This window comes from Astatotilapia calliptera, chromosome 3 (genome assembly GCF_900246225.1).
Source record: "Astatotilapia calliptera chromosome 3, fAstCal1.2, whole genome shotgun sequence".
Taxonomy (NCBI): Eukaryota; Metazoa; Chordata; class Actinopteri; order Cichliformes; family Cichlidae; genus Astatotilapia; species Astatotilapia calliptera.
The window spans coordinates 7,416,092-7,437,445 of NC_039304.1; the positions used below are offsets into that span (position 1 = coordinate 7,416,092).

The following is a 21,354-nucleotide window of genomic DNA, read 5'->3' on the forward strand; positions in this document are numbered from 1 at the left end:
AAAAAAATTATTAGTTGTTGTTTCTTCCCCCCCCTCCCCCCCTTTTTTTTTTTGAAATATAACCGACGTTTGAGGCGCGAAAGGCCGATATACAGAGGGGAAGACACAAGCGGATAATGTTCGCGTTAATTAAGTGGTCGGAAGATGGAAAGTTCTCAATTCTGCCGACTGAACACATTCGGGATTTTGATGAGGAGGAATACTTAAACGGTTTGGAGGAAAAGGACATTTATTTGGTGGAGTGGCGACAAGGCGCCAAGGAGCCAAAAGGCGGGTGGCCGGTCTATGAAGCCTCCATCATTAAGCTAGCAGGTGCCTTTTCTCCAGTATAATATTACTTTATTGTCGCTTATTTGTTAATCAAAATATGTAACTTAATTATATTATGATGTACTTTAGCCTTTTTTATTATTATTCTGCCTCCTCAGAAAGGGAAAAAACTTTGCAAACAAAGCTTAAGGAAATCGAAGAACAACTACCCAAGCCAGAGGTGCTTAAGAGAAAAAGTAAACCTTCTATGAAACTCCTTGAGGCCACAGAGGTCACAGACGAACCGGCAGCTAAGAAAAAGGTGAGTGTTCGCCGCGTACACACACAGACATATATACTAATATATATATATATACCTGTTTTGTGTATATATATATATGTATGTGTAACCCCCCCCCCCCAACATTTTGAGATCATTCCTTCATACAGAAGGTGGCTTTTAAAGAGAGAGTTTTTTGTTTCATTTCTTAGGCATACCCAACAGACCAACAAAACGATCTAAAGTTATGGAATGAAAAGAAACTTGAACATCTACAGCGTGTCATTAATCAGTTGAGAGAAGAGAACTCGAATCTAAAAAGAGAGAACGATAGGCTGAAAAATGAAATACTTGAAAGTAAGTACTGTACTATTGCATGTTTTATGTGTGTGTTTACACTTGTCATATACAATAACTATCAAAACCTATTCACATTTAATTTCACTTTCACAGAAATCCCACCTCTCCTTCAGGCTACACAGCATTTAATTACCAAGGTTAGAAACAAAGCACAGTTATCCTTCATTAATAATCACTAATTACAATGTTCCACATTTCCTTGCCTTTTTAATCATTTTGAGGCCTTTTGGAGTTTTTTTGGGGTTGTTTAGCAGTAATGTTTGTGCCTATTTATTTTAGCCCATGAAAATGAATGCAGATCTTCCTGACGTAAGTAAAATCTAATTAATTTTTTGTCATTACCATTAATTTTGTTGCTTTGTTGTTTTTGTGCAGTTTGCAATCATATAAACCTAACAAGCATCAGTCAGCAGTGTGCCTAACCTAAACAGATTCTTGCTTTATTCACATATGTAGTTATATGTACTTGTACATTGTACCTAGGGTTGCGACGACTTGGCACCGCCCCATTGTTGTGACAGCCCTGATTGTACTTGTACACTGCATCGGAACAGGGAACAGTCTGCCACATTAATGTATTTTTAAATGACTTGTTTCTAATACATCAGTTTTTCTCTTACAGATGTCAAAGTCTCAACCTGATGCTGCCCTCCCTCATCCTCCTAAAGTAAGTATTAGTTGTTGTGGTTTTTTACGCAGTGTCTGTGTCACGTGATATTATGTCACATGCTAAGCATAACTATTGAAATAATAACTGTTTTATAACAGATTTTCCCAAACACTAGCTATGTTTGTTGTCATTCAGACCAGTACTACTGGTTAGACATTGCTTAATAAGGATTGTGTTTTTTTAGCTGCCATCACCAGTGTGTGAATGGGTTGATGACTGAATGTGTAAAGCGCTTTGGGGTCCTTAGGGACTAGCGCTATACAAATACAGGCCATTTACCATATAATTGATATTCCCGATTAATTTCTCATCTCTGATTGAATGCCTTTGTTTGTTTGCCTTTTTTTGACCATAACAAGACATTTTTGCAGGATATATATGGTGAATTTATATGCATAGATACAGTCGTAGTGCTTGACACATGCACAGAGCAGTAGATGGACTAGTAGGGAAATAATTACAATCATGATGTTGATTGCTGATGTCAGTATATATATTTTAGAGGAATGTTTTGTTTTTCACCCAAAATGAACTATATTCTTCAGAAGAGATTTTTTACCCCACTGGATTCTTATATATTGTTGTTTTTTTTGCTTGTTTGTTTGTTTGTTTTTTCTCCAGAACATGTATGCTGTACCTATTTACTTGAATTGTATAGATATACATGACTTACAAGGTTTAGATTGTTGTGCAACATTGTCACATTCTGATATTTATTCAGTGGTTTTATGGCAGTCAATGTTATGTGTATTTTTTTTAATCTTTAAATATTCTCCTTTATAGGTGCCCAACTCTTCATGCAAAGCGTCTGGGGATTCTAAAGTAAGTATTTTTGATTCTGCTTTGTTCCACCGCGAAATGTCAATCTTTCTTATTAAAGTGTAAAGACTCAATCATCTAAGTTATTCTGAGTTCTTCCTTCTTTCATTTAGTTTACCAGTAATACTCTGTCTGTAACAACATTGTTGACTTCATATGTATGTGTTTATTTATTTAAAGGGTTCCAGTGATGCTGAATATGTAAGTAATTTTGCTGAGAATTTAGGTAGGTGCAAACTCAAATGTGTTTTTTAAAAACAATTTATATTGAAACACTCTTTTTATGTGATTGCAACCACAGGTGGAGTTAGCACATGCTACAGGGGTAAAAATTCTGAAACATCAGTGGGCTACTGCTCTTCAGGCCCAAACACCCACTTCAATGGTGCGTGTTCTTCTGATGGCCGTCTTCCCACTGGAGGTTTTGATCCAGAGCAATTTAAAAGGTAAACAGCTTTGAAACTTAGTTCCAATGGTTAGCTAATAGTATTTTAAAAAGCCTACTTCTCTGTCACCAGTTTCTTTACCAAAAAGCATAATATTGTAGTTCAAATGTTTAGATGAACAAAGATCAGATTTTTGGAAATTTAACTAGCCAGACACTCAAATGTTAATGCTTTTTATAGGAGGACACAGCAAAACAGACATCGGCGCAGAGCGAAGAACTGCCCTTGATAAAGAAACCATGACAGCCATATATAGTAAGTGAAGACTGTGTATCTAAAATTGCATACTGCACAAGTAACTCACTTTGCAACAATAAAAATTGCACAGATAGGTGATGAAGCATTGAAGTGGTTGGACTCAGACAAAGAAGGTCAACAGATTGAATGATGGAGAGTAAGGATAGATGACCAAAAGGGGTGTTAGTATTACTGTAATGTGAACTGGATAGACTTTCCATCGAGGGGGAAAAAAAAGGTAAAATTATGTGGAAAATATATCTGTATCTCTATGAACGGAAATATCTGTTTGCTAAATGAAGCTAGCTAATTTAAATCATGTTTTTATTTTAACTCTGATAAAAGTACTAGAACTGTGACTTTTGTTTGTTACAGTGGCGGTAAGGAAGAGGTTCCCCAATGTATCCAGAGGGGCTTTGGGGATTGCAGTCAATTCAAAGCTGGGGGAACTCAGACTGTTGGAAAAGAAAAAAAAAGTTACATTTTAAATATGTTTTATGTTCGTACACACCCACATATATATATCTATATATATATATATGTGTGTGTGTGTATTCCTCTGCTTGTTATTGATCAGTAAACATCTTTGAGTGATCACATTTTTATTGTGTTAATAGCAGTTCACATCAAATTCACAGTATCGTTACTTATAAGTGTTTGTTGCAGTTGCATTTTGTATAGTTAAATGTATGTGTGTATATATATATATATATATATATATATATATATATATATATATATATATATATATATAATTTTTATTTTTTAAAAATTTTACAATTTTTAAGAATGTTATGAAAATAAAGTTGTATAATGTATGTTCCTAGCTTGATTTATATGCTGTGTTTGTTTTAGATATCAAATAAAGATTTTCAGTTGTTACATGTGAATGTGTTTTCTTCGACTGAAATATATGAAGGGTAAAATATATTTTTGAAAGATTTTTAATTAATTTTCAATTATATTTTGAAATATATTTCAAAATATACAAAAATTGGCCAAAAAATATATGCGCTAAAATACATTTCAAAATATATTTATATATTTTGAAATGTATTTCAAAAAATATATTTTGAAATACATTTCAAAATATACAAAAATTGGCCAAAAAATATATGCGCTAAAATACATTTCAAAATATATTTATATATTTTGAAATGTATTTTAGCGCATATATTTTTTGGCCAATTTTTGTATATTTTGAAATATATTTCAAAATATATTTCAAAATATATTTTTTTACCGTATGGGACAGAAGGTTTGAGGTGACTCTGGGGTAAAAATGCAAAATATTACATTAACACAGAACTTTCCTGATTCATTGCTAAGTGTAGATATTATTCAAGTTAAAATACAGTGTGGGCAAGAATATTTTTTCTTGCACTTTCAAGGTCCAAAAAGACAAACTAGGATTTTCAGTGCAAAATGAGAAGCAAAAGTAACAACTGCACCCACAGTTGTCTCACAAACAGCAGGGGGAAAACGTCATTCATTCCACTCTGAGCAGCAAATCACTTCCCTCCTGAACCTGTGTGGTGGCAGCATACACAACAGTTGCCTGTGGCCCTGATGAGAGACAAAAGAGCATTTTGTCTCTTCTTGTTGAACACATCTCACACACCTTTATGCCTCTCTCACTATTACATTGAAAGAGTCTCACTCACTCTCAATATAAAATAGTCTGCATTATTTATCAGTCTTCACTAACTCCTCCATCACCTATCATCTACAGTGATTTGCGCTCAGATAAAGTCATAGCAGCTGTGGTGGGAGACGGAGATATAGCTAGAAAATCAGAAAGTATTAGCAGGTACAGCACATTTTGTTTAAATCTTTATTAGAAAAAATGTCTTTTTTGTTAAAGGTGGTTGTAAAGATTTACATACACCAACTGTACACAACTCTACAAACAGAAAATAACAGAAATATGATAGCTTTCACTTTGTGCTGATGTTCGGTTATTTTGGGAGTCTATCTCGTAGCAGCGTACAAAACATTTGGCTCCAGCTCCCTCTGTGGTGCAGGCCTTCTCATGTTTGTTCTGGTATGGAAACTCAGTGCTGCATAGTTCATGGCATCAGACTCTGCATTCTGTAATGGAAAATGTTTGAAGTCACTAATCTCAAAGGATTAAATATTAACCTGTTGACATCGACCAGGTCACAGACAGTCCATCAATGGATAGAGCTGTGGTTAGTATAAGATTGACATCCAACTGATATTTATTGAAGTAACGCCCAAATGGGAGAGATGGAAATTTGGTAACATTTTCTGTTTTCTGCATTTTCAGCATAGCTAAAACAATTAAACCATAACTTAGATGGATTGCTGTTGACTGATGGAAGCTAACAGTTTAAATAACTGAATCAGACAATATATCAATAAATCAACTGGAATCCAAGGTTAAAATAGATTACCTCACTGTGCTGCAAATTCTGCATTTCGTCATGAGCTAAATGGCAGAAACAGTACATCTATCAGTTCTCCACTCAAAACCTTTGCAATTTCAGTTTAAATTCAAACACATAAATACCTGTATGAAGTTTCCTGATGCTAACAACCAGACCAATGATGACCAGTAGAAGGAAAACAGTTAAACTGCCGAGGATCACAGTTGATAGATTGGTTAACCCATCTTCTAAAAGAACGTCAACTACAAAAAAAGTAGCACATATAGGATATTCTGCCTTTTTGACAATTACTCAAACATTAAAGTAAAAGAACAATCTTACCTTGAACCTTCAAATATGTTGCAGTGAAAACACTTGGCCGTCCCATGTGCAACTCTCCACAGAAATATAACCCAGAGTCAGATGGATCCAATTGTTTGATTTCGAGAAATAGCACAGAGGTGTTGGATGTCATGTTAAATTTAGTATCTTGAAATCCGTCACAGAAGGTAGCACGACTATTAGCAGTGGGCATAAAAGAGATGCGACTGGCATTAAGTCTGTCGGCCAGTCTGAACCAGAATATGTGGGTTGCAAAACTGCTGAAGTTGGAGCACTGCAGTGTGATTTCTTGTCCAGGCTCAACCGTCACAGTGTAAAACTGTGCGAGTGAAACAGATATCCAGCCTGAAACGTTCAACAAGTATTCATAAAAGACAAATTTCCAAAGAAAGAAACAACACCTAAAACTTATGTTGTCAATTAACTTTTGTAAATGTAATTTAATGGCAACAACAAATTGCAACTAACTACTGATAAAAAATAGATAGGTGTACTTACTGAGAGTAGAGAGTAAAAATGATAGCAAGTTGAAGTTCACCATTGTGCACACGGCCACTGCAACGGCACTAACTGAATGGTGCTCCAGCAAAAGTGATCTCTAGATAAAGAGGTGGGCTGTTCTTATATGTGTAGACTGACTGCAGACCAACTGCACGGGAGCTTGTAGAAAAGCACAGCAACAAAAATCAGGATATCATCGCTTCTTTGTTAGGTTTGTTTGTTAGACAGTCTCAGTAATGCTTTTGTAAACCTTTCCTGACACTGGCACATTAACTTTGTCTTTGATTTTTATAACTGCAGAACATGACGATAACTACTGACTTCACAGTCTATGTCAGAGGTGGGACCAAGTCATTGTTTTGCAAGTCTCAAGTAAGTCTCAAGTCTTTATCCTCAAGTCTCAAGTCAAGTCTCAAGTAATGTCAGGCAAGTCAGAGTCGAGTCTCAAGTCACTGGTGTAAAAGTCCGAGTCAAGTCACAAGTCTGAAATTTTGAATTTCAAGTCCTTTCGAGTCTTTAAAAAAAAACAAAACGAAAAAATAATGTTGCAGTTATGCTAAATGTAAATATTAGACCATGTAATTTTAAAATCTGTGTTTTTCTCAACACATGACAAAATAGTGAACTTAGAAAATATACACAAATTGTGAAATTGCACCTCTTTAAAATGCAGCTCAATTAAACCTAGCTCCAAGAATAATTTTCACGGACAGTTCTGAGATAAGCTGCATGTTATTCTTGGATGCGGTTGTAGGACCAGCTTTAAAATCGCATGACAAAAATATCATACACATTAAAAAAAACTGTATCACCAACGTAGCCTGGACAACATTTACTAGTTAGATGAAGTCAGCTATCTCATCTTAGCATATTTATATGCATATTTATAATCATACGGTTCTTGGAGTGAGCGCATACGATCATGAAGTTTAGTAACTTCAGGTCACTGCAACAAGCCCAGGTACAGTTTACCGACGGATGGGTGCAGGACCTTGAAATGCACCGTGTAGAACGAAAGACCATCGTACGTATCATAAGTTTACCAGTCTCACAAATTGTCGTCATAAATACACATTCGTTAACCGTTTATTAATAGGACCTTTGAGCTCAACGGTAATTAATTAGTAGTGGAAATAATTTCTGGTACCCATCACAGAAATGTAGCAGTGACAATAATACTGTATGCTGTAATCGTACTGGGCAATTAGTGATACAAAAAACCTGTTTTATCCTGTGAATAAAAGTATATGTTTTTGTCAATGTACCATAATAACAGAAGCAAAACGCAATATTGTGTCAGGACAATTCACTATTTATGCACAATAAATAAAGGAGCATAGCGCGACAATTTCTGTTCAGCGCCAGACTTGCTTGTAACCTATATCACCAATTATGTTAAGAAAAATGACGTATTAACTACTAAAAAACACTGACCTTCGTGTAAATGCTTGGAGCAGACTAACCTGTGAGCTGGAGTGTTCTGGGACGTTATATTTGATCTTTGAATGGCTGCAATCCAGGCCATCCGTCGCGTCTTTGTTACTTCGGAAACATGGCTTGAACAATTTCTCTTCAACGACGTAATCCGATAACAACCGATCTCTTTACCCGTCGGCTTCCAGTGGCTGTCATGCGACCGGCTATTGCAGTTAATAATAAAACGGCTTCTTGACATTTTTGTGTTTCTTTTTATCGCTGTATAACTGATTTTAATTGAAAGCCTGCGTGCGCTAGTACCGCTTGCCACGAGTTCCCAGAATCCTTTGCGGTTCTACCCGTGAATGACGTCACATTTTCAATCTCTATATAATATGCATGTTAAATTTTATATTTGGGGTAAAATATCAAGTCTTTTCAAGTAAACCGGTTCAAGTCCAATTCAAGTCCCAAGTCATTGGTGTAAAAGTCCAAGTCAAGTCACAAGTCTTAGAACATTTTTTCAAGTCAAGTCTAAAGTCATAAAATTAATGACTCGAGTCTGACTCGAGTCCAAGTCATGTGACTCGAGTCCACACCTCTGGTCTATGTCATTAAGCTTTTTTACTAAACTAGCAGCTTTGTCATTATAAAGGTACAGTATCCAGCTAGCTAACTAGATAGCTCCTGCAGTTAAAAGTTTATATTCAGGTTAATATTTTAGAACAGTCATGCAATAAGAAAGCCAGTTGCTTCATAAATTACAGGCTGGAGTGCATGTACACAAATAACACAAGCAAATTAACAACATGATTATATCTTTAGTGGATATCTGACCTCTATAAAAGTGATAATTAATTGACAGCAATGGAATAATACCAGTATAAGTTTAACCTTGCTATAGCAGAGGGTGATGTGAGTTTATGCAAGTCTTAAGTCAGTTAAGTTTGATCAGTACTCAGGATGCTGCGAAACAATGTAAGACTGGTTTACCGTGTGTGAAGTCGCATCAACAAGTTTTGTTTACTGTGTAGAAATAAATTCACTCTGAGCAGCTTTTCCAGATAAACTGACTGAATCAATCCCATTTGTGCCTGAACAAATCAGAAGAATCAGCAATAAAACTAAGACTCCTTACAGACCATGAAAAACCCAATCTTCAGGTCAACTGTGTGTCTATTTATGCATGAATCCAAACAGCAGACCTTGGCATGATTGTTGGTGGCAGAACAATTAGTTCGGGTTAAAAACAAAAAAGATCCAGCTACCCCTCCACTAAACAATATTCCTTTTTTTCTGCAGTGCATCAAACATATTCTCGTATAGACAGTGTTGGGGGAGTAACAGAATACATGTACCAGCGTTAAGTATTTAAAATACAAAATATGAGTAACTGTATTCCATTACAGTTACCGTTTAAAAAGGTGGTATTCAGAATACAGTTACTTTGTTGAAATAAAGGGATTACACGGCGGTATTTTCCTGTTTGATACGTTCGGCTATGCTCTCTCTATTTTTGGTAATTCCACGCTGGTGGAAACGCAAACAGAACACGCATTAAGAGGCTCAAAAGCCTGTATTTTATCTGGCGGCCGATGTCACTAGGGGTGCAACGATACACAAAACTCACGGTTCGGTTCGGTTCGATACTTTGGTGTCACAGTTCTATATTTTTTCGATACAAAAAATGTTCATGCCTTTTTAATTTGTCATTTATTAAAATTATAAATATATATTTTAACTCAAAAGTACAGTTTTTAAATTTAATGTTGCTGAAACAACAAAGTAATAAAAAAAAATCTATCTGATCGAGAAATCACACATCTTTGGAAAAGAGAGTTTTTTACAGAGAAATGGTTCTTTCCAAAATAAAAGCTATACTATACGCTTCTTCTGGGCTATATTCTCAGCAGCATATTAAACATATCAGGTCCCCATAAGGAGAATCATGTGCTAACGGCTGTCTAAATGACTCGGGTAAAGTTTGTAGCATGCCTGTTTGTTGTTTTTGTCTGCTTCCACTTGTCTTTGCACTAGGATGATGTCGGCGTAAATGTGCAGTCATATTCGTTGTGTTCCCACTAGTGCTGTCAGCATTAATCTCGTTGAAATGACGTTAACGCCACAACACGGCAAATCTCCGTTAACGAGCTACCACGGATCGCTCCGTGCGTGTGGCTGGACGGCCAACACATTAACGAGCCAACTGCGCTAACACACTAGCTCCCACCCATGTAATTGAGCATTGCGTGGCACATCCAACATACTGTTTTACTTTTGTCCATGACACGCTTACCTTCAGGGTCATACGTAACATGAAAACCAAAATAGTTCCAAACGCCAGATCTGAATGAGGGTGGGGGAGGTTCAATTTGCCATGTTGCAAGGAGAGCTTAACTTCTGTCTCGCTAGCTTGCCCTGCGCTCAGTGAATCTGCGTTTGACTACTCCGTCTAGGCTGCACTGTCGAGCGCAGATCCACTGAGCGCTCAACACAGACAGCATTGTCAGAAGGAAAGTTGATAAAATAAATTAAAAATTTTGTATTGTTCGATACATATTCGAACTGAAAGCACTGTATCGAACGGTTCAATATCGATACGAGTATCGTTGCACCCCTACATGTCATCTCTGCTTGCGGCCGCATAATGACGTGAAGAAATATTTTTAAAAATTATTGCTTAAAAACTGATTTAATATGAAGGCAATAGGCAAAGTGTTACAGGCATAGCCCTAAAGAATGTAGCCTCATGGGCAGTGTAGTCCAGTTGTAAGTAAGCTATTAAGACTCGACTGTACACCGTGTTCGTGTTTTCCTCCGAAGCAATAAGTTCCGTTGGTGCAGCCTTTCAACTCCTCTCTCTGTCTCTCGCTAGCAAAGTTGAACCAGACAACAAAGTAAAGCTAGTTTTCATCTAAGAGCCCAACACGGAACCCGACGTATTAGCCAGAGGTCCCTTTACTACAGTTCGGAGCCGCGGACCTGTTTTATATACGCGTGGAATAGTTTTCTATACGAGATCGCTGCAAAAAGTGCAGCCTTACCTAATGTCCACCCTACTGTTACTCATTTTATATTAAGATTTAAAAATCCAGTTGTTATCGGTATGTCGATTCACCTTCAGTAATTGTAATAAATCACACAGCAATAGTATATTCACCTAATTGTAAAAAGCATGATAATATATTAAATAATCCAAAGTATTCAGAATACTTTACTCTCATTGAGTAACATAACGGAATATGTTACAAAATACATTTTGGTGCATGTATTCTGTAATCTGTAGTGGAATACATTTTAAAAGTCACCTTCCCAACACTGCGTATAGATTACTTTTTTGTTGACAAAAAACTTCATCCTAATATCAAGACTTGTAAATATGATAGTATAGTAATATCTGATAGTCCACTTGTTTCGAACTCAGCTTCCCGGATGAACCTTTTGTGTACTTCTGGGGATTCAATCCTCTTCTTTTGTCAGATAAAGAGTTTGTGGAATATATTTCCAAACAAACTGATATCTTTATAAGAATAAACATTACGCCTGGCATGGCCTACAGTACGGTTTGGGAAAGCCATATTATATCATACTGTTCATATACTAGAAAACAGAAACGTCTATCTGAATTGATGTACCTTATTTCGCAATTGGATGAGCAACACTCTACAACCCCCTCTCCAGATACGTATAAACAAAGATAAACTTAAAAAGCGGAATTTAATTGAATTGAAGCAGTAGTGACACTTTTCTTTGGTAACCACTGGCTGTCTCAGTGATGCCCATAACACAATGTAGGCTTGACTCTTTGGTATCACTCTTAAACACACAACTTAAAGCATATAACGCATAATCTGATGAGGTTTACACTCATTTAGAAGATCTTCAATCTTCAAAACCTGGAGAGAAGCAGGGAGCAGATGTTGCCATCCAGCAAAACAGCTTTTCGTCATGTACTATGCCCCTAGAGCATACAACCTTTATACAGCACAATGTTGATACTGCCCAGGTGTGACGGTGCATTTGTTGCCCAAATGTGCCTGAATACAGAAGGAATCGGTTGCTTCTCTGGAGATATGAGTAACAGAAGAGCTTTTGGTGCAGCCCACGATCGTGACTCCACACATCCATCAGGCTGTTTGGAGGCCTCTCTGAAAATATCTAATAATTTTATGTTTTTTTATTGGGAAGGTTGGAACTACGCAGCCTCTCATCTCTGCCCCCGAGTCTGACCCCTCTGTCTCGATCCCTTGCTCTGCTGTTTTTGACCAGTTTGAGCCTGTGAGCCTGTCAGATTTTGAAAACCTCCATAGCACTGAGTCAGGACTCTTAAAGGTTTTTAATGATATTTTTCTTTCCTTTTTAGGTTTTGTTAGTTTAGTTATTGTATTTCTGGGCTTTTGTTTATGTTTGCTCTGCCTCAATTAAAGACATGTTTTCAGTTTCAGTATGTTGTGTTTGCATTGGGATCCACACTCTCTCCACTCTGACACTGCCCGATTTATCTGCCTCTGAAGCAGAAAAATATTTCTTCTTGTCTATTAAACTGCTTCTGGCATGTCTAGAAGATATCAAAACTTTGATTGCCCTAAACTTTTTAAAATGTAAGTCATTCAAACAGATGTGGTCGTGTTTGGTCCTAGCAGACCTTGTGATTCTTTCTGTACTGATTTGGGAACACTGGCACAGTATTTTAAACTTGTTACTAACCTGGGTTTTAAGATGGACTGGGATTTTAAACTGGACACTCGAATTCGGGCAACAGTCAAGTCCACTTTTTTTTTTTTTTATCATTTAAGGCGTTTAGCATAGATAAGACCTATTTTATCCAGGCCTCATTTTGAAACAATAATCCATGCTTCTGTTTCATACAGAGTAAGTATACACCTCAGTTTGTTTTTTGGATGTTTTACAATATGAAAAAGATGTAACTTCACATACTATAAAGATCCAATACCTGATTTAAAAATCATTTATTATCCAATGTCAATAAGCTGTCCTTACCTTTAAACATAACCTTGCTTCTTCCTCTTCTGCCAAGTATCCTTGGCCGAGTTGCTCTGTGTGTGTGTGTGTATATGTATGAATGTATATGAATGCTAGATAGAAAACACTTACCTGGAGGAAGCTTATAAAAAAGTGCTTTTTTGAATGTGTGAATGAAGCAAGTTGTACAAAGCACTTGGAGTTCTCAGAGTAGAAAAGCGCTATATAAGAACCAGGCCATTTACCATGTCTGAGTAAAATGATCTCACACTTGTTCCTCTCCCTGGGAAACACAGCAGCTGTACCTTTTACAAGCAGATACACTGTGACAAACTACACACAAGCAGTTTGTGTGTTTGTACAGATTTCTTGAGCACTTCAGTTTGTTGTCCACATGGAGCTGACACAGATGTACAGTCTGAAACAAGCAGAAGCAACAGTTTACTTTCAACTAACCAAAAGATGCATGAACAGTTCCTGAATAGCACTGGAGAATTTCTACATTTGAGAATAATTCATGACAAAAAGTTACTGAAGGTTAAGGAGAGTAAAGTTGTTATAAAGATGAAGCACCTTATAATGAATGACTGTTGGAAAGCAATGACCATTAATGAACACTTCAGAATTGTGCTGTTATTTTGCAGCAGGAATCAATGTTATGTACAAATGAATATAAAAGCAATATGCAACAAGGATTATACTGTCACAGTCCTGGGTTGGAGACCCAGTGTTTTGTTTTTTGTACTTTTACTTTTGATTTTATTATGAATCATGACTGTTGGTGTTTTGGTTTCCCAGTGTTCATTCTGTGCTCCCTCTGTTTTGTGTCATCCCTGCCTGTGTGTCCCCTCTAGTGTAGTCAGGTCTCTGTGTTAAGCCCGCATCTGAGTCTGTGTCTTTGCGTGTGTGTGTTTCCTGTTTTACTTTGAAGGTCTGTGTCTGATGTCAGTGTGTTTACGTTTCCCCTGTCCCGTCGTGTCTGATTACTCCCAGCTGTGCCCTCCTTCTGTGTCTCATTCCCTCGTTATCACTCTGTGTATTTAAGCCTTGTGTCTGCGTCCTTTAGTTGCTGGTTTGTCTGCGTTTCAACCTCCATTAATAAAGCTCCCTCACATCAGAAGTGCCTGCATCTTGGGTCCTTTAATAATTCCACACAGCTTGCCCCGCGAGCCTTGACAGATATATGAGACCTTATGTTGTATCGTCTGATGAAAGAGTTTCAGATGTATTTATATTAACTGGACTCTATTTTATTTATATATGTTGTGTTTGTTCAAGACATTTAGCATCATGCTTGTTTGGCGACGAAGATTTCAAATGAGCAAGAAAATATTAAGAATTAATAAAACAGAACATACAAATGTACAATTACAGTAGCATTGTTTCTTCACTGCAGAGTTAGAATTGTTGCATCATATCAATATGATAAAGCATCATTTCCAGTTACATAGTGAGTCCGTCTGGTGGCAGCATAGATCGTGTCTGTCTCGATCGCTCTTCTTTTTGCATTTGGTCGAAATGTCGCTGCAGCATATTTTGGGCCATCAGAGCCATGAATCTCATTTGAATAATCATAGCCAGTGTTCAGTTTTTTATGATTGATAATACAATAAGTTAAATAGTTCAACAGAACCCATCACCAATTTATTGATCTTGAGGCTAATTTTTGGTAAACAAAAATGAAGCTGCCAGAAGTCTTGCTAAGTCACCAACAGCAAGGACAAGCTGAGTGTCATGGTCCTGGGTCATGCGACCCAGTGTTTTGTGTTTAACCTATTTTGATGTTTATTGTTTGTTTAGGTTTTTTAAGGTAGTCCAGCCCAGTTGTAATTATGTTACCCTTGTATCAAGCCTCCCTTGCCCTTCGTGTGTTTATGTCTGTGTGTCTTGTATTGTATTGTCGCGTCTGTCACCTCCCCCTGTACTACGTCTCCCCGTCTCCATGTTTCCTGTTTTACTTTGAAAGCCTGTATTCACTGTCAGTGTATTCAGTTTCACTCCTCCTGTCCTGTCGTTAAGTTCATGTGTGTCAGCTGTGTTCCCATGTGTGGCCACTTCCCCTGATCATCCCTCATGTGTATTTAGTCTCTGTGTTTCATACAGTCTGTGTCGCGTCGTCTGTGTTCCCACCCTCCGTGTTTCCATGCCCGGTCCGTTGTCTTCCAAGCCATAGCCTCACCATAGTTTGTTCCCAGTTTAGGTTTCTGTTTAGCCACGCTATCCCTGCAGTGTTTGTACACCTTGTTTTCAGCCATATTAAAGGCTCGCCTTCTGTTAAGCTCACTGACGTCTGCTCACTTGTATACGCACCTGGGTCCATTACACACACCACCGCACGGCCTGTCTCTGCAGACCGTGACAGTACGACGCGACCATGCCGGACCCAGCGACGCAAGAGAGGGAGATCATCCAGACGGTGGAGTCGCTCTGTGGTAAATGGCTGCGGTGCTCTGGAGAGGAGGAACGGGAGGAGTTAGCCCGCCAAGTGGGAGTATGCGTGTCTGTTTCTCCCTGGCTATGGGAGGCACTACACCCGCTGATCGCTGACCTTCTCGTCACCGCTCTCCAACTCCGTCCGCAGCCACGTCTTCCTAGTGTGCGGGCTGTGCCGCCAGAGCCCTGCTGTTGTCCCGTTTCCCCGCTGCTTCGCGAGCCAGAAGCAGTTGCGGTTGGAACGGTGAGGCTCGCCACCGACACACCATCCGCTCGCGCCCCATCGGCTTCCGCGTCTTCACCGTGGTCTGGCCGCACGGCGTGGCGCATGGAGACGACAGAAGCCATAGACTTTGGTGAGGAAGAGCGGCAGCAGGTGTTACGGGCTTATCGGGAGGACGAGCTCCGGTGGAAGCCCTGGCTCATTTCGGAGGAGGAACTCACACCGGTTGCACCGCCTCGGACCAGCCGCTCGCCCTCCCGGCACCGCTCAGACTTTGCTTCGCCTGCCTCTTTTCTGGCAAGGATGTGGGCGGACGACGAGGAGATCGCCGCCACATCAACTTCTGCTTCGGTGGCTCCGGCGTCCATCGTACGCACTTCCGGAAAGAACCGGCGTCAGCGCCGCCGTCGCATCGCGCTACCCCCGGGGGTGAGTGACTGTGTGTCCGTGCCTCATATTCCTTCTATAGGGAGGAGCGAGATGTGCACTGATTCGCCGGGGCCGGACACTGTGACTGAACCGTGTTCCGAGACTGACAGTACAGTGTTTAGTTGTTTGGAAAGTCCTACAACGGAAATCATGGATTCCGGTCTCTGTGAGCGGCAGCAAGCAGCTTGCACCCACGTAGAGGAGGCGCTCTGGGGAGGGCCGTGGCCTACCCCCGATTGTCAGCACATTTTTCGGAAAACACGCCTGGCTCTCGGGGGCCCTCGGAGCTGCCAGGGTCTGCCACCCCTCACTCCTCCATCAGCCAGTGCTTCAGCCTCAGGGGTTTCTTCAAAGAAGAGGCGACGTCCACGTCGCCGGAGCACCACGCAGCAGCTGGAGTCTAAAGGACCAAAGACTGAGAATAGAGACTCTGACTTTGTGTTTGGGGTGGAAAATGACTCGTGTGGTGTTACACTAACTTTCCCAGATAGTCAGCGGCATCTTTCTTCTGCCAGAGTAATGGCTCAGCCCCTTGTTCAGCTCTCTGTTTTGCCAGGGATCTCCATAACAGCTCATCCTGCACCTGTGGCTGAATGCCTGGGTGTGCCACCTCGGCACCTCGCAGCACCCCCGCTGCTTCATGCCACGTCAGCTGGAGGGCCCGAGGAGCCCGTCCGGCCTCATGCCACGTCAGCTGGAGGGCCCGAGAAGCCCGTCCGGCCTCATGCCACGTCAGCTGGAGGGCCCGAGGAGCCCGTTCAGCAACCTTCCACGTCAGCTGGAGGGCCCGAGGAGCCCGTCCGGCCTCTAGCCACGTCAGCTGGAGGGCCCGAGGAGCCCGTTCAGCAACCTTCCACGTCAGCTGGAGGGCCCGAGGAGCCCGTCCGGCCTCATGCCACGTCAGCTGGAGGGCCCGAGGAGCCCGTCCGGCCTCAAGCCACGTCAGCTGGAGGGCCCGAGGAGCCCGTTCGGCCTCAAGCCACGTCAGCTGGAGGGCCCAAGGAGCCCGTACGGCCTCATGCCAAGTCAGCTGGAGGGCCCGAGGAGCCCGTTCACCAACCTTCCACGTCAGCTGGAGGGCCCGAGGAGCCCGTCCGGCCCCAAGCCACGTCAGCTGGAGGGCCCGAGGAGCCCGTCCGGCCTCATGCCACGTCAGCTGGAGGGCCCGAGGAGCCCGTTCAGCAACCTTCCACGTCAGCTGGAGGGCCCGAGGAGCCCGTCCGGCCTCATGCCACGTCAGCTGGAGGGCCCGAGGAGCCCGTTCAGCAACCTTCCACGTCAGCTGGAGGGCCCGAGGAGCCCGTCCGGCCCCAAGCCACGTCAGCTGGAGGGCCCGAGGAGCCCGTCTGGCCTCAAGCCACGTCAGCTGGAGGGTCCGAGGAGCCCGTCCAGCAGCCTTCTGCTTCTGCTCCTCCTGGCCCAGCTTCGGCTTCTGCTTCTGCTTCGCCTGGTCCAGTTTCGGCTTCCGCTCCTGCTTCGCCTGGCCCAGCCTCAGCGCCTGCTTCGCCGTCGCCTGGTCCAGCCTCAGCCTCAGCTCCTGCTTCGCCGTCGCCTGGTCCGGCTCCGTCGCCTGTGGCTGCCACGCCACCGCCTGGTCCGGCTCCATCGCCTGTGGCTGCTATGCCACCGCCTGGTCCGGCTCCGTCGCCTGTGGCTGCCACGCCACCGCCTGGTCCTGCCTCGTCTGGTGCTGCCTCGACTGGTCCTGTGCCCACCGGGCCTCGGCCAGTACGCCTGACACTGGAGAGCCGCCGCTGCCTTCCACGCGGCCGGCCCCCTGAGCTGCTCCGTCGTCCCCTTTGCCGCCGCCGCTGCCTTCCGCGCGGTCGGCCCCCTGAGCTGCTCCGTCGCCCCCTTCGCCGCTGCCGCTGCCTTCCGCGCTGTCGGCCCCCTGAACTGCTCCGCCATCCCCTTCGCCGCCGCCGTTGCCTTCCGCACGGCTGGCCTCCTGACCGGCTCTGTCACCTGTGGCACCCGCCTGGTCGGTCCCCCGACCGTGTGACCCTTGAACTCTTGTGCCCGCGGGCTCCGGGTCGGCCTCCTGAACTGCACCGCCACTGCCTCCCGCATGGACGGCCTCCTGATGGGAGATGGCGTGGCCTGTTGGGTTGCCAACCTCCGGGCCGACCCCCTGAACTATGTTTGGACTATTGTCACGTGCTCCAGTGTTTTCTGTTGGCTGTTTTTTTTTTCTTGTTCTGGTCCCTCCGTCCTGGTCCCCTGCCGCCCGCCCGGGCTCGGTGGTCGGCTTTTTTTGCTTTAGGGCTGTCTGGAGCCAGCCCTTGGTGGGGGGGTGGTGTCATGGTCCTGGGTCGTGCAACCCAGTGTTTTGTGTTTAACCTATTTTGATGTTTATTGTTTGTTTAGGTTCTTTAAGGTAGTCCACCCCAGTTGTAATTATATTACCCTTGTATCAAGCCTCCCTGGCCCCTCGTGTGTTTATGTCTGTGTGTCTTGTATTGTCAAGTTCATGCTGTCGCGTCTGTCACCTCCCCCTGTACTACGTCTCTCCGGTTCATGTGTCATGTCTAATCTCCATGTTTCCTGTTTTACTTTGTAAGTCTGTATTCACTGTCAGTGTATTCAGTTTCACTCCTCCTGTCCTGTCGTTAGGTTCATGTGTGTCAGCTGTGATCCCATGTGTTGCCACTTCCCCTGATCATCCCTCATGTGTATTTAGTCTCTGTGTTTCATACATTCTGTGTCGCGTCGTCTGTATGTCCACCCTCCGTGTTTCCATGCCCGGTCCGTTGTCTTCCAAGCCATAGCCTCACCATAGTTTGTTCCCAGTTTAGGTTTCTGTTTAGCCACACTATCCCTGCTGTGTTTGTACACCTTGTTTTCAGCCATATTAAAGGCTCGCCTTCTGTTAAGCTCACTCCCGTCTGCTCACTTGTGTACGCACCTGGGTCCATTACACACACGGCCTGTCTCTGCAGACCGTGACAGTACCGTGACACTGAGACAACTCAGCTTATTTTTATCTGCATAGATAGCAAGGTTTCAACCAGAGGAAATGTTTCATATAAGTGTGTAGTCAGCAGTAATAAAAAAACAGGTCTTTTGCAGGAAGATGAAGTATAATCATGTGTTTTTTTTGTCTGTTGATCAAGACATATAATAGCATAAGATAACACATACAGTATCCAGTCACAGTTATATCCATGTTCCACATGAATGTAGTCTTTATTTTTCCAGAACATTTGTAGTCACCAAGTATCGACTGTTTCTGTTCAGGTCGTGTGCAGATTTCCATTTCATTAACAATCACGTTACATGTTTGTTTGGCTAAATAGACTTTGATGGATGAAGTAAGTACTTAGAATTAACAGGAAAACACATGAAAATTCAGTTAGCATTGGTTCACCACAGCAAAGTATTATTTTTTTCTAACAAGAGTTTTTCATTTCCCCAATAAGTCATGATAACATCATCAGTCAGTTCAAGTCGCCTGCTGATTCTATCTGGTGGAAGCATAGATCACATTCGGCTCGATCGCTCTTCTTTTTGGTTTTGGTCGAACTGTCACTGCAGCATAATTCACGTCATCAGATCCATGATTCTGTGAAAAGCACATTTATTATGAGTATTATATACATATTAATTATAATTATAGACAAATATAAGCAATAACAATGAAGTGTTTATCTTACATTTCTAAAGGAAAGAAGACAATTAGTCAACAGCTACTTGGAACATACAAACTAAAAATCTTATTTCTCCCTTTATACGATGTCATTTTGCACTGTAATGCTGTACAGGCACATTTTGTTTAAGCGCTGCTAATCAGAGCATAAAAGTACATTTTTAGATTGACTCACCGTGCTGTGGTCCGGATTCTGTTCTTCTTTATTTGCTGATCCACAAAAACAAATTAGTGTTATTCTATTACATAAACCAATTATACATTTGTGAAGAGTAAAGATTATAAGAGCGATTGTGTAGCTGTAAAAAGTACCCATCTGAAGTTTCCTGTTTTGAACAGCCAGACCAGTGATGACCATAAACAGGAAAACAGACAGAACACCGAGGGTGATACTCGTCAGCTTTGCTACTTCGTGAGCCTCTAATACAAAAATAAAGGTAAAAAGCGACATGGCTGAAATTTATTTCACATTCAAATGTTTTTAATCGTCTGCACAATAAAAGAAATGTTAACTTACGTTTAGAGATGCAGTCCATGTCATCCTGAGGCTCATCGGTGCCTATTCAAAAATAAAGCCTTGATTTTTTAGCCCTCATTTATATATTTATCTTAATCTATAACCACCATAGTCTTTGCATACAGAGTGTTGACAATATTTACATTGCATATGTAATATAAATTAAAAGAGTAATAACTAGGGATGGGTACTGGTGTCCGGTGCCATGATGGCACCGGTTCTGACATAAACGGTAGTAACCAGACCGAAAAGCAGCGCACATTTCGGTGCTTTATTTCGGTGCTTTATTTCGGTGCTTTTTTTTCCTGAGCTGTGATACACTTCTAGCCAATCATTTTACGTTTCCGAGGATAGTAGGCGGGCCCAGGTACGTACGTTCTTTTAGAGCAGAGCTACAGATTAAAAATGCCCAAGGCGAAGCGGTCAAAAGTCTGGCTGTACTTCACAGCAAAATATGCAAACTCAGCAGCCTGCAACAAGTGCTTCAAGCTGATACTGTGATACTGTCAAAGGAGGTAACACCTCAAATCCGATGAAACACCTGGCGACGCATAGCGTTTTTTTTAAAAGCCCAGAAATGCGCCGTATTTGATAGCTTGCTGCGAGACCTCACACCGAGCACATCTACTGCGGGTGGGTTGCCTGTTATGCAACATCCCCCAAAAACACGAAGAGGAGAGTTCTGGCCCCTAGCCCTGCCAGTGTAGCAGAAATGATGACGGATGATGATGGCAGCAGCAGCCATTCTTCTCTGCGTGAGTAGCTTAATGTTGTTCGTGTGTAATTTACGCTGAGTAGGCTAACCACGTTATTACATTAATGCATGTAAGGTGAACTAGCAAACATCATCATAGCTACATGCGGCTGTCCTCTTGTTTGATGGCAGATACTCCCTTCACCCTGGCCAAAAAGGCTAAAATGACCAAAGAAAAAGTGGAAAACAGTTAAACATGAGAGGTTTAGGACAAAGTTTGTTTTTTCCATTGTTTAAGCACTGCTTCCAGCCAAGAGTGATACCATATATGCCCTATAGCTGCAGAAAAGGCTAACATTGTTATCTTTTTACAAAAAACAGCTGAACATGAGAGGTTTTTGGACCAATTTTGTGTTCTCCATTCTTTGAGCACCGTTTAAGCACCGGCACCGTTTCAAAAGTACCGATTTGGCACCGGTTTCGGATAAAACCTAAACGATACCCATCCCCAGTAATAACCGAAGAATGAGGAGGCAAAGACTTTACAATAATCTTACCTCACACCTTTAATTGCATGACGCTTAAATTTAGACGTGCCTCTGAGACAAATCCACAGAAATACAGCGCAGAGTCAGACAGATCCACTTGTTTGATTTTGAGAAAGACATCAAAGGTGTTTTTTGTCATTTCAAATTTTCCAGATTGAAATTCAGTATTGT

General features: G+C 41.7%; 2 protein-coding genes across 2 annotated transcripts; one reads left to right on the forward strand and one right to left on the reverse strand.

Moving 5' to 3' along the window:
- The first annotated feature begins 247 nt into the window (after positions 1 to 247).
- Positions 248 to 3,567, forward strand: LOC113018320 (uncharacterized). Its single transcript, XM_026161377.1, has 10 exons — positions 248 to 571; positions 742 to 886; positions 983 to 1,026; positions 1,169 to 1,198; positions 1,512 to 1,556; positions 2,343 to 2,381; positions 2,559 to 2,579; positions 2,680 to 2,824; positions 3,005 to 3,079; positions 3,437 to 3,567. The coding sequence occupies exons 1-10, from the start codon at positions 386 to 388 to the stop codon at positions 3,547 to 3,549; spliced, it is 843 nt and encodes a 280-aa protein (XP_026017162.1). The 5' UTR covers positions 248 to 385; the 3' UTR covers positions 3,550 to 3,567.
- A 1,420-nt stretch (positions 3,568 to 4,987) lies between these two features.
- Positions 4,988 to 6,534, reverse strand: LOC113018398 (uncharacterized). The gene is made up of 5 exons (XM_026161469.1): positions 6,292 to 6,534; positions 5,794 to 6,138; positions 5,595 to 5,699; positions 5,479 to 5,513; positions 4,988 to 5,152 (listed from the first exon to the last, which is right to left on the reverse strand). Exons 1-5 carry the CDS (start codon positions 6,332 to 6,334, stop codon positions 5,033 to 5,035), a joined length of 648 nt encoding a protein of 215 aa, XP_026017254.1. The 5' UTR covers positions 6,335 to 6,534; the 3' UTR covers positions 4,988 to 5,032.
- Positions 6,535 to 21,354: the final 14,820 nt, after the last annotated feature.

Bases quoted from the DNA above. Each gene is read 5' to 3' on its own strand.
- LOC113018398 (XM_026161469.1), bottom strand. From the start codon at position 6,334: ATGGTGAACTTCAACTTGCTATCATTTTTACTCTCTACTCTCA. The intron at 6,139-6,291 runs GTAAGTACACCT...TGAACGTTTCAG, and splicing joins ATTTTTACTCTCTACTCTCA to GCTGGATATCTGTTTCACTC. The intron at 5,153-5,478 runs GTAATCTATTTT...TTTCCATTACAG, and splicing joins AGAATTTGCAGCACAGTGAG to AATGCAGAGTCTGATGCCAT.
- LOC113018320 (XM_026161377.1), top strand. From the start codon at position 386: ATGATGTACTTTAGCCTTTTTTATTATTATTCTGCCTCCTCAGAAAGG. The intron at 1,027-1,168 runs GTTAGAAACAAA...TATTTATTTTAG, and splicing joins CACAGCATTTAATTACCAAG to CCCATGAAAATGAATGCAGA. The intron at 2,580-2,679 runs GTAAGTAATTTT...TTGCAACCACAG, and splicing joins GTTCCAGTGATGCTGAATAT to GTGGAGTTAGCACATGCTAC.